We start from the raw sequence: 11,087 nt of genomic DNA on the forward strand, positions 1-11,087 counted from the left end.
ATTCAGGAAGAAGAAGAGAATCCATACGAAGGGCTCAAGAATTTACTTCTTGATGATGCATCTCCTTCCTAAAGGAGAACTCAAGAGCCTCCAGCGAAGTAATGAGAAAGAAGTGAGTCTCCCACCACCTCGACGGAGATGGCTCCACGAAGACGGCGGGCTAAGCGCTCTCCATTACCTCCAAAACAGAGAAGACCATCACACCCTTCTCCACACCATAATTCAAAGAGGGATGACAAAAAGCAAGAGAAGAAAAAGGCGAGAAAGAGGACACCCTCTTCTCCATCTTCTTCATCCTCTTCCTCTTATGAAAGTTATGGTGAAGACAATGAAGATCAAGACAAGAAAAAGGCGAGAAAGAGGTCACCCTCTTCTCCACCTTCCTCAAATTCTTCACCTTCTGAAGAAAGTGATGGTGCAACCTTTGAACCATCAAAAAGAAGAGGCCATAGGAAATCCTATGCCGCATGGAAGAGGTCGTCCAAGCTCAAGAAGTTCAAAGAGGGAGGGAAGAGCATCTCTTTCCTTACCTATGATGGCACCTTTGGTGCTACGGACAAAGTCTTGGCCTTTATCCAACACTTTGATGTGGCGTTCGAAGATGAAGGCTTCACGGAGTCCTCTAAGCTATGCCATGTAGCTATGCACTTTCAAAAGTCTGCCAGGCAATGGTGGTCTAGTCTATGAGCCAATGGTGAAGCTCCGAAAACATGGAAAGCTTTAAGAGCTTCCATTATGAAGCAGTTTTTGGCCACCGATGCCAAAGACAAAGTACTCACCCAATGGCGAATCTTAAAGCTCTCTCCCTATGAATCCATCCACAAATATGTAGACAAGTTTTGGGACCTACAACTTAAAGCCACTGTCTTCAAAAAAGTTGGATTTTGGAGAGCAAAAGAAACAATTTTGTGCGGGCTTAACCGAAGAAATGGCAGAGTATGTCAACTCCCAAAGGCCACGTATCGGCGGTAATACACCATACTATGGTGGTCTCTCGAATCAATTTCCAAACGGGGGCTAAAAGAAATAATAAGCCCACGGAAAACAAGGGTTCCAATGAGCCTAAGGGGAAGGACAATGTCCAAAAGTCTCCTAAGGGCAACTCCAACAAAGCTAAAGAGAAGGGAGTTTACAAAGGTAAAAACAAACTCTCTCCTGAAGAGCTTGAGCGTTATTGCAAGGATAACCGGTGTTTCAAGTGCGGCGAACAAGGGCATGCGTACCGTGCTTGTCCCCAAAAGAACACCCGCCATGATCCTCCTAGAGTTACCTTGGTTCAAATCCAAGAGGAGGAGACTCACCAAACTCACCACAAAGGATCTCCTCTATGCCATGCTTGGGGAAAGGTAAGACAACATGATGCTTTTATTCTCTTTGACTTTGGTTCTACTCACAATTTTATATCTATAGAGTTGGCCACCAAGCTAGGCATACAAGCCTACGAGATGGGAGATGTTCTACCCACAGACAATGCTTTCAAGGGGCAAGAAGCTTCAGTCACTCCCTTAATTGGGAACTTGAGGCTCCATGTCCAAAGCTATGTGGACAAAGAGGACTTCTTTATCTCTCCTCTCAAGCATGAGGATGTAATCCTAGGGGCACCATGGTTTGATCACCTGGCTACCAATGTTAAATTCCCTGAAAGGAGAATCTCCTTTAAGTTCAGGGAAAAAGACATGTATATAGATGCTAAGGAAATGGGTAACACTATCCCCATTGTACATACATCAGCTTTTAACAAGTCAATAAAGAGCTCTATTTCCGTGTACATGATTTTTGTTAAAGATTCTCAAAATGAACCTAATGCTTTAACAAAAGAAAATAAAAGCAACCAAAAGGAATTAGAGTTATCCAATTTTCTCAAGGGGTTTCAAGATGTTTTTATTGACGACATCCCTTGTGAGGTACCTCCTAAACGAGGTAATGATGACCATGCAATTAAACTTCTTCCAGGAAGTTCACCGCCTAACAAACCTCCTTATAGAGTTTCTGAAGCTCAACAAGAGGAGATTATGCGGCAAGTGCATGAGTTTGTTGAGAAGGGCATGGTTAGGCCTAGCTCATCCCCATTTTGCTCACCTGTGCTATTAGTGCAAAAGAAAGACGGCACATATTGTATGTGTGTCAACTATACAGCACTAAATAGGATCACTATCAAGAATAGGTTTCCCGTTCCACGGGTAGAAGACCTATTTGATAAGCTACAAGGATCGACCTACTTCAGTAGGATTGACCTAAAAAGTGGCTATCATCAAATAAGGATAGTTGATCAAGACATTATGAAGACCGCATTTCGCACCACGTTTGGTCTTTGCGAATACATTGTCATGCCTTTTGGCTTGACCAATGCACCAACCACATTCAACTGCTTGATGGAGAAGTTGTTCATGCCTCATCGAACCTTCACTAGAGTGTTCTTTGATGATATTATCATCTACTCTAATTCATTAGACGAACACAAGCAACACCTCCAAGTAATATTTCAAGTTTTAAGAGAGAATAAACTTTATGTTAATCGAAAGAAAAGTGAATTTTTCTTGCGAGAGATTCAGTATTTAGGTCACATTATCTCTCAAGATGGCATCCAAATGGATCCATCAAAGTTAGAGGTAATAAAAGGATGGCCTAAACTAAAGAATATTCATGAACTGAGAAGCTTTATAGGTATGTGTGCATACTATAGACGCTTCATAGAAAAGTTCTCACAAATTGCGGGACCATTACATGACGTAACAAAGAAAAGTGTTAGGTATACATGGTCTGATAAAGAGAACAATGCTTTCGAAAAGCTTAAAGAAAAACTTATCTCTCAACCTGTGCTTACACTACCGGATCTCTCAAAACCATTTGAGGTCTAATGTGATGCTCATGGTGATTGCCTTGGAGATGTTTTGCTTCAAGAAGGGCACGCCATAGGCTATGAAAGTCGAAGGCTCGACCGTGTTGACCAAGCTCTGATAGGACTAATGTGCAGACATGCTTGCGGAAGCCTTAGGCTCTCAAGCGCCAAACGGACTAGTCATCCATTGTGGAATGTTGACGTAGGGTAACATAGGGATCCTCTACCCGCTAAGAAAAGGACTCATGAATATGCTTTATCTTCTCTACACCATAGTCGAGGACGACTATGATTTCAAGAGAGAGGTAATGCCATAATAATCAATATCTAATTCTCCTAAATGATTTTCTCATGTTAAACTTATCATTTAATATGGGGAAATGCCAGGGGAGAAAAAGCTAGAATATTGGTTAAGCTAGCAGACCAACCACAGTAGGGATCAAAAGGAGGGAAAATAGGGATCCAAAGGGGAGGACCATGTGCAAAAGAGCCATGTGCAACAATGGGCTTAAAAGACCCTAAGGTTCAGCCCATTAAGACTTGCAAAATGCTAAGGTTCCAAAAATCAAAGGTTGTGTCCAAAGCTCAAGCATGGGCCAGGAATTGGATGCTTTGTGTGTGTCCCAAAAGTCTTTATCAATCCCTACATAGGAGGGGGCGAGCCTTGGGAGTAGGGGATGAGAGAGAAACTCACACACACACAAGCTTCCTTTACACAAAGGGAATGAGGGACACATGTCAGCTCCCTAACCCAGATGCCCACAAGGTGTACCCAATTCCTATTGGATGGCCTTGGAGGTGGACCAATGAGAATTAGGCTAGAGTAAATCTAGTTTAATTAATTTAAAAACACTTAATAAAAGAACCAACGAGAATTAAGCTCTCTAGAAGACTATTGGACAGTCTCCCAAGGGGACCAATGAGCATTCAGCAGCCCAATGGCTTGCCTGATTCCTATGGCCAGGAGGCAAAGGGGTCCAATGAGAGTTTAGTTGCATTTTTTAATTACATAAAGCTCTCACAAAAGGGGAAAGGGGGACACATGTCAGAAGGCTATGACTTATACTGCTTAATTATCATTGGCTAGCTCTAGGGAGGTCCAATGAAACTGTAGCATGAATAGCAAGAGGGGCCGACCAAGAGAGAGAGGGGGCTGATTTTTGCAAGGCATTATCACACACACACTCACACCATCTCATGTGTGAAGAAAAAAAGACTCTCTCTCCTTCTCAAGCTTTAATGGAAAGATTACCACCTACTCCAAGCTTGTGAGAAGGGAGGCCTACACCAACAACTCTTGGCTTTGTGATGCAAATCCAACCAATAGCCAAGCTTCAATGCATGCTCATCTCCTCTGCCATGCTAATTACTAAGCTAAGCTATGCTAATATGAGTGATTATGTGAGGAGATGTATATCTTTCTCGTAAGAATACTCCTTCTTCCTCTCAATCTACTCTCATACCCCGCTAGCTCTCACCATCTTCGAAGGTGTGTGAGGTCTTGGGTCTGAGACCGGAGAGAATTGATGTTGTGTTTGATAAGTGTTTTGCTTAGTGCATGAAGCTTTCATCTTCATTGCACTAGCTAGTCTTGAAGGAACACAAAGAATTGTATTGTACAATGTCTCTCTTGATGGGAGAAACCATAATACAAAGCCTTTTGGAGGAGGGACAGGCTCCATGTAAATCCGGTCCTTGACTGTTGTCAATAGCTTAATTTCTCTCTCTTTTGAAAGTATTGTTCATTCTATCTAACTAGGTGTTATGCTTTTTGTTGCTCTCTCCACCCAAGCACTCTTGTAATTCTCATTAGGAATCTATTCTAATGAAATGCCCACTATGTTCATGCTAATTTCCGCTACACACAAGTTTTTAGGCCATTAAATGTTACACGTGCATGCCTTCTTGAGGAGGGGGTGGGGTGGCTCTATGCCTTCTTGAGAGAGAGAAGAAGAAGAAGAAGAAGAGAGTTTTAACGTTGTAGGAAACTATCCCAAGAGACCTTAAAGATCTAGCCGACGAGGAGTTGAACTCAAGACCTGTTATTCAAGAGGGAAATGGCCTAACCAATCTACCACACTTGGGTGATAGAAAGGTTATACCATTTTCCTCTTTTTATTAGCACCCACACACCTGAGAAGAAGAGAGTTTTAACGTTGTAGGAAACTATCCCAAGAGACCTTAAAGATCTAGCCGACGAGGAGTTGAACTCAAGACGTGTTATTCAAGAGAGAGAGAGAGAGAGAGAGAGAGAGAGAGAGATCTCGATTGTTGCACATGGGGAATGAGAAAAACCTCGTAGCATGGCAAAAAGAGTTCTCTCTTCATCATAGCTTTCTCTTTTGTCACATTTTCACGGTGGAAGTCTGCACGCGAAAGAATTATCTGTACCACCAATTCTTGGTTTCGTATGGATGCGTATAAAAAGAATGCAAAGCACTGCTTAAAATGGCAATGCCTATGGATCTCACAAGATTCCATACAAATTTGCATTGTCAAAATGACTAGTAAAATCTTCCAAATTTGCGATAATTTTTGGAACTATTTCCTTGAGACTGTTAACGATTTTTCTTCCCTTTTTCTTGGTTCTAATCTAGAATTCGAATTGGCTCTAGGAACACTGACCATTGCACTGATGCGCACAGATACAAAAGATATAAGAATCAAGTGATAGTATATACACACAGGCACACGTCTAGCTTTATGTTTTATATATAAGAGATGAGGGGAAGAATAGAAATAGTAGGTGTCGCACTCTTCATAGATGATGGGTGGCAGATTGCCCTCGTGCAAGCTAATGTAATGAAATGAATGTGAGCAGCCCTTAAACCTCCGCCCATCGCCCATCTTGCCCGCCACTGCATTATAATGTTGCCCTTTGCCAGCCACCTTCCCTTTCACGAAACTGCAACATTACCTGCCCTCCCACCACTCATCCATTCCTTTTCCATTTCCTTCTTTCTCTTCAATTCTTCGCTTCCACCCTCCCCCTCCCCAGGCTCCCCTCCATTTATTCCCTCTCCTCCTCCTCCCCTCTCTTCTGAAGCTTCCATGGCGTCCGTTCAAGCTCGGGACCTCTCCCTCGATTTGGCCGATTTTCGCAACAGGTATGCCCCCTCCAACCGTTTCTTTCTACTTCTTGGGCTCCTGCTTCCTCAGTTTTGCTTGCTCTTTCGCTCTCTTCATCCTTCATTCATTGACCGTTTCTCTGTTGTACACACAGACGTTTCTTTTAAGCTCCTTGTGCAAGTTCATCATTGGTCGCTTGCCTTTTAAGAGTACTACTCCCTTGCAAGCTCCAATGGCGAACTTGAGGTTCTTGCCTTGCCTTTTAGAATTCTCATTTTTCAGACTTCGCTGCTTCTTTTTTGTGTATTTTGGAATCGCCATGGTGTGCCTTAAGAGTGCTTTAGTCGGAAGCTTCAATGGTTCTCGTCTGTCCTCACCCACTGGGAAGCTCATGACGCTTAATTAGTTTGCATGGTACTTCAGCTTAGATGGTGGTAATCTTTCTTTTCTTGCTTTTGATGCAGGCCACCTGAGCTTCTGGATAATGTGTTTGTCAAAGTTGCCCAGGATGACTTGACCTGTTCGCACAATAACACACCCGCAAACTATCATCAGCAAATGCCTCAGCAAGGTTCGCCTTGCAAATTTGTAGTAATGGTAGTTCTGTACAAAATTTTGGCTGTCGAACCATGCTCCCAATCTTTGGTCTTTGCTTGAATGAAAAATACATCAGAATGTATTGTGCTTCTCAATGTAGTTCTTCTTTCTCCCTTGCAGTTGCTGGCTCGACCATGATGTACTTGAATACACAGAAATGGCTAGCAGCCCAATATGTTTGCACGAATAATGCTACACAGAAGAAGAAAAGGAAGGACTCAAGCAAGCCGCAGGCTGAGAAACGGTCTCGAAGTCGGCCAATGCATCAGATGACATCGTTTGCTGCCTTGAATGAGACGGCAATGACTTCCAATCTTGTGGGCCTTTCATTGGCATCTGAGTTGCGGTCTTGTGTGAAAGAGGATAGTTCTGCTGTTACGAGCTGTAGATCTAATCTAAATTTCCCAATAAGTCTCAGTGATCGATTGTCTGCTCAAATCACAAAGCAACAGAATGAAATCTTTGATTTGCTTAGGATCCAGGTGTGCATGGTTTGTTGAGCGTTATGAGGGAGAGATGATGTTTTGATAGGTGTAAAAAGAAAGTGTGTTGCATAGCAGACATCCATAGCTAACAATGGAAACCTCAAGAAACTGGTTTATAGATTGTAGAGGAAGTTTTAGGCATCAGACTATTGCAAAAGAAGCTTATCATTATTTCTCCTTGACTTGATCTTTTCTGTTGTTTCTAGATGGAGCAGCTAAGGCTTATTATTGAAGAGAGAACACATCTACACTCGAAGGCTGTCCTTTCTTCTGTAGGGGAGGGGTTATCGTGCATGCTACGCGCCCAAGATGTGGAGCTGGAGCAAATGGGTCGGAAGAATTTGGAGCTACAGCAGAAAGTTAACCATCTTAGCTTGGAGACACAGGCATGGCAGAGCAAGGCTTGGAGTTATGATGCAATGGTGAGTGCGCTGAGAGCAAATTTGCAGCAAGTTCTGTTGCAGCAAACGAAATGCCAATGTAAAGTGGAGGGCTATGGGGATAGTGATAATGATGCCTCATCTGTGTATGTTGAGGCAGTGCAGCAGGCAAAGCAGGTAGCCTTGCGAAGGGCTTGCAAGAAGTGCCAGTCCAATGAGGTTTCCATTGTACTTCTGCCTTGTCTGCATCTTTGCGTATGCAAGGAATGCAGAGACAGTATTGAGAGGTGCCCGAGCTGCCACTTCCCAATTTCTGATCGCGTTGAAGTTTACCTTTCATGAAACTGCAAGGTTCCTCTATACATAGGACAATCAAGGGAAGCAGGGGTTCTGACTAACCGAAAGCATTATAACCAACAAATCTGATTTCTCTATATAAAACCCCATTTTTGTGAATGTTGGGTTTTCAAATTTTTTTTGCACAAGTACATTCTGGGGCTTTTCAATTGGTCGAAGAGTATCAATTGGTCGAAAATTAGTATGAGCACTTAATGAAATAGATTGCTGTCGTTAAAAACTCCAAACATGTAAATTACTCTCTTGTCTCAACCCTAGTATCCTCAATTACCAAGTTCTGATAGTGAGGCGGCCTTGAAATTTATGTGCGAAAATTTAGTTGATTGAGTAAGTTGTGTTTCAAACAAGAGCTTCGAAGCGTTTTGCGCGCATATCTTTGGCAAAAATACATTTTTTTAAGGTCTGTGAAGAGTGTTGTTCTTGTGTATTTTTCTGTGTATAGTTTGAAGATGATACTCAAAGCTCTACCAAAGCTATTCTTGAAGGGACAGTTGAAATTTTAAGGATACCTTTGGGTATTGAACCGGGGTCTTTATGCACTGTCATACTCACCTTAACCACTAGGTTACAACCCTGTTTGGCGACTTAACCACAGAACGTTTGTTATGCTGTTTTTTTAAATCCGTCCCGAATCGAGAAATATACTCAAGTCGAGGTTAATATATGCAGAAGGTTCCTTGAGAAAGGATCGTAGAGGGTAGTCATGTTGTGCTCCTAGTCGTTGGTCTCCCTCCCCCCCAACCCCCACAAGAGGGTAGTGTGAGCAACATGTGTGTGTGTGTGTGTGTGTGTGTGTGTGTGTGTGTGTGTGAGAGAGAGAGAGAGAGAGAGAGAGAGAGAGAGAGTTGAAGAACTTGTATGTCAATGCATTCTGAAGTCTGAGCAACATGTGCATGCATGTGTGTGTGTGTGTGTGTGTGTGTGTGTGAGAGAGAGAGAGAGAGAGAGAGAGAGAGAGAGAGAGAGAGAGATAGCTCTCACACTTGTGAGAAGCAAAAGGTGAAATATACACTCTCATAGTAGGCCATCGTGTTCTCATAGTGAATGGTGTGGGAATGACCATCCAAGAAGGAAGTAATCAATGCTCTCATGTGATAACCAAGTTTGTTTGAGCCATTACATACCTTAAATCTAATGATCATGGCTAAGCTCATACATAGGCAAAGACCATTTGCAAGTATTAATATTTTGCATGTTTTAAATGGCCCCATCATAGGAGAACATATGGAAGCCAAAGGTTCCGCAGCACATGAAGGTTTTCTTATGGAAGGTTATGTGGGGTGCTCTACTGACGGGGGTGAAGATTCAAGAGAGACGGATTGGGTCAGATCGATACTTGGGGTGCAGGTTGGCTAGTGAAGATCTACCCCACCTATTCATGGACTGCCTAGCTATCAAAGGCCTTGCAGGGAAAATATGCAAGTGGGTCCAAAGAACATGGAAAATTAGTTTTTTCAAGACTGACCTATTCCTTGGAGGTAAGAATTCAGGTAGTCCTGCACTCCTCGTCAACACTCAGATCGTCAGATACTTCTTCTTATATAATGTATGACAGGCAAGGAACCGCCATGTGTTTGAAGGAGGTTTTGAGGTGGCAAGCTTCGTAGAAATTATACAAGAAAGCAAAGTGCTAATATGGACACTCGGGTGCAAGCAACACTCGGAGGATTGGTCTAGGACTACTTGTGCTTTGTTGTCAGCAGATGGAATGCCTAGGATGCAGGCTAATCTTGGTCATCGGTAAATAAAAGATCTCAGAATGACAAGATTATGGACCTTGTGTATCAAGGAGGAGAGGGGGGTTGGTAGGGGTGGCTGCCCTGATAGCCGATGTAAGTATGGTCCCTGGATGATGTCATGGCTTAACAAGAGCATGACAAGACCTTGTAATTTTTTGGGCTGTTCAATATAATTCACTCATAATTGTGAGTTTTGCTATAAAAATAAAAAATAACAAAATAGACAAATGCACACCCTATCTGGACCGAATGTGACACCATGTGCAATTCGGGGTGGCAAGGACAACATGACCTTGAAATAGAACAATATTGGAAGGTGCTTGAGCCACCCCCCAACACCAGAATGTGCCTCTTGACAAGCAATGAGTAGTTGACACCGATAGTGGCACTTACCTCATTGTACTGAAACATGTTGGGGAGTTTGCAGGCCATGTGCTTTGTACGCACCTCTTAGTGTTTCTATTCTTAGCACCCTATGTGGTTGCAGCCCTATTTGGCCAAACAGATTGATGGGCCAAATTCTTTCCTCCTAGTGGTTGCTATCCTTAGCACCCTATGTGGTTGTAGCTCTCTCAATATTTGGCCTAACAGATTGATGGGCCAAATTATTTCTATGAGGCCAACCATCAGTGCAAATTAGTAGAGAGAGAGAGAGAGAGAGAGAGAGAGAGAGAGAGAGAGAGAGAGAGAGCATGTTTGACTGTCAGCCAAGTGTGGGCGTCCATATGTGGATGGGATGACTCACATAAGTGGTCTGTAACCCTAACTTTTGCTCATTCACAAATGTATGGTTTTACACTTGCTCTCCTCCTCATGTGTGCTATCTCCTGCTGTGTGTGAGCATGAGAGCGAGAGTGAGTATGTGTGTGTTCGAGCAAGCACGAGCGACGATACGATAGCGATAAGACAGTTGAGCAGAGATGGCGAGCTCCCTCTTCATGGCGGCACGAGTTTCCTGCATTGGTAGCTACACAGAGGTGAGTGACACACCCGTATGTGTCCGTGAGCTTATCTACATCTAGGTTGTGTATTTGCAGCCTCAGTGTCTCACACATGACACACAACAAGGCCCGTGTGATTCGACATCCTCAATTGAATCAAATATGTCTAACTTTTTGAAAAAGTTAAGTGGACTTAACAAATCCTTTTTGTCAACCCCCCACACTCCGTAGTGTGCCTGCAAGTGGTAATATTTTCTCTTTGCGCCCCATTGTTTTGGAGTCTATCTAGAGTTAATAATTCCTAATAGACCTACTAAGTACCATCTGTCCCTTTTCTAGTCTTGGCTTGGAGGCCAATCTAGGACTCTTGTATTAGCTACTATGGATGCCCGTATGCATTTCAAACTATGATGCTTGAAGTATTGAAAAAGATAAAAGATAATGAACTAGGCCCTTTTTTGGCTTCTTCTAGTAGCTTCATTGGGGTCAAGGTTATCAAAGCTTAATCAATCCTTGCCAAGATGATGAATACAGTCCTTTCTTTAAGAGACCTTACTCATTAACCTCTCCTAGTGGCCCTTACACTTATTTATTAACTGTCTCTGCTTCAAATTCTAACTTTTTAAAAGGGAAAGCTAGAAGCTTTACTAGAGGTAGAGGAGGAGTCATACAAAATACAT

General features: G+C 42.8%; 1 protein-coding gene across 3 annotated transcripts; it reads left to right on the forward strand.

Annotated features, from left to right (window-relative positions):
* The first annotated feature begins 5,588 nt into the window (after positions 1-5,588).
* On the forward strand, positions 5,589-8,076 carry LOC147447468 (putative BOI-related E3 ubiquitin-protein ligase 3). Of its 3 annotated transcripts, XM_086524330.1 has the most exons (5): positions 5,590-5,946; positions 6,063-6,154; positions 6,373-6,479; positions 6,626-6,987; positions 7,197-8,076. In XM_086524330.1, exons 2-5 carry the CDS (start codon positions 6,141-6,143, stop codon positions 7,710-7,712), a joined length of 999 nt encoding a protein of 332 aa, XP_086380456.1. In that variant the 5' UTR covers positions 5,590-5,946; positions 6,063-6,140; the 3' UTR covers positions 7,713-8,076. The 3 variants fall into 3 exon arrangements, with proteins under 3 accessions (XP_086380455.1, XP_086380456.1, XP_086380454.1); XM_086524329.1 differs by lacking the exon at positions 6,063-6,154 and having other exon boundaries at positions 5,589-5,946; positions 6,626-6,822; XM_086524328.1 differs by lacking the exon at positions 6,063-6,154 and having other exon boundaries at positions 5,591-5,946.
* Positions 8,077-11,087: the final 3,011 nt, after the last annotated feature.

Source organism: Adiantum capillus-veneris, chromosome 11 (genome assembly GCF_014529385.1).
Source record: "Adiantum capillus-veneris isolate H3 chromosome 11, ASM1452938v2, whole genome shotgun sequence".
NCBI classification, from domain to species: Eukaryota; Viridiplantae; Streptophyta; class Polypodiopsida; order Polypodiales; family Pteridaceae; genus Adiantum; species Adiantum capillus-veneris.

What these genes read in the sequence shown, in the direction of transcription:
- LOC147447468 (XM_086524328.1), top strand. Translation starts at nt 5,708, where the DNA reads ATGTTGCCCTTTGCCAGCCACCTTCCCTTTCACGAAACTGCAACATTA. An exon ending in TTGGCCGATTTTCGCAACAG is followed by an intron (nt 5,947 to 6,372) that starts GTATGCCCCCTC and finishes CTTTTGATGCAG; the next exon opens with GCCACCTGAGCTTCTGGATA. An exon ending in TTGATTTGCTTAGGATCCAG is followed by an intron (nt 6,988 to 7,196) that starts GTGTGCATGGTT and finishes TGTTGTTTCTAG; the next exon opens with ATGGAGCAGCTAAGGCTTAT.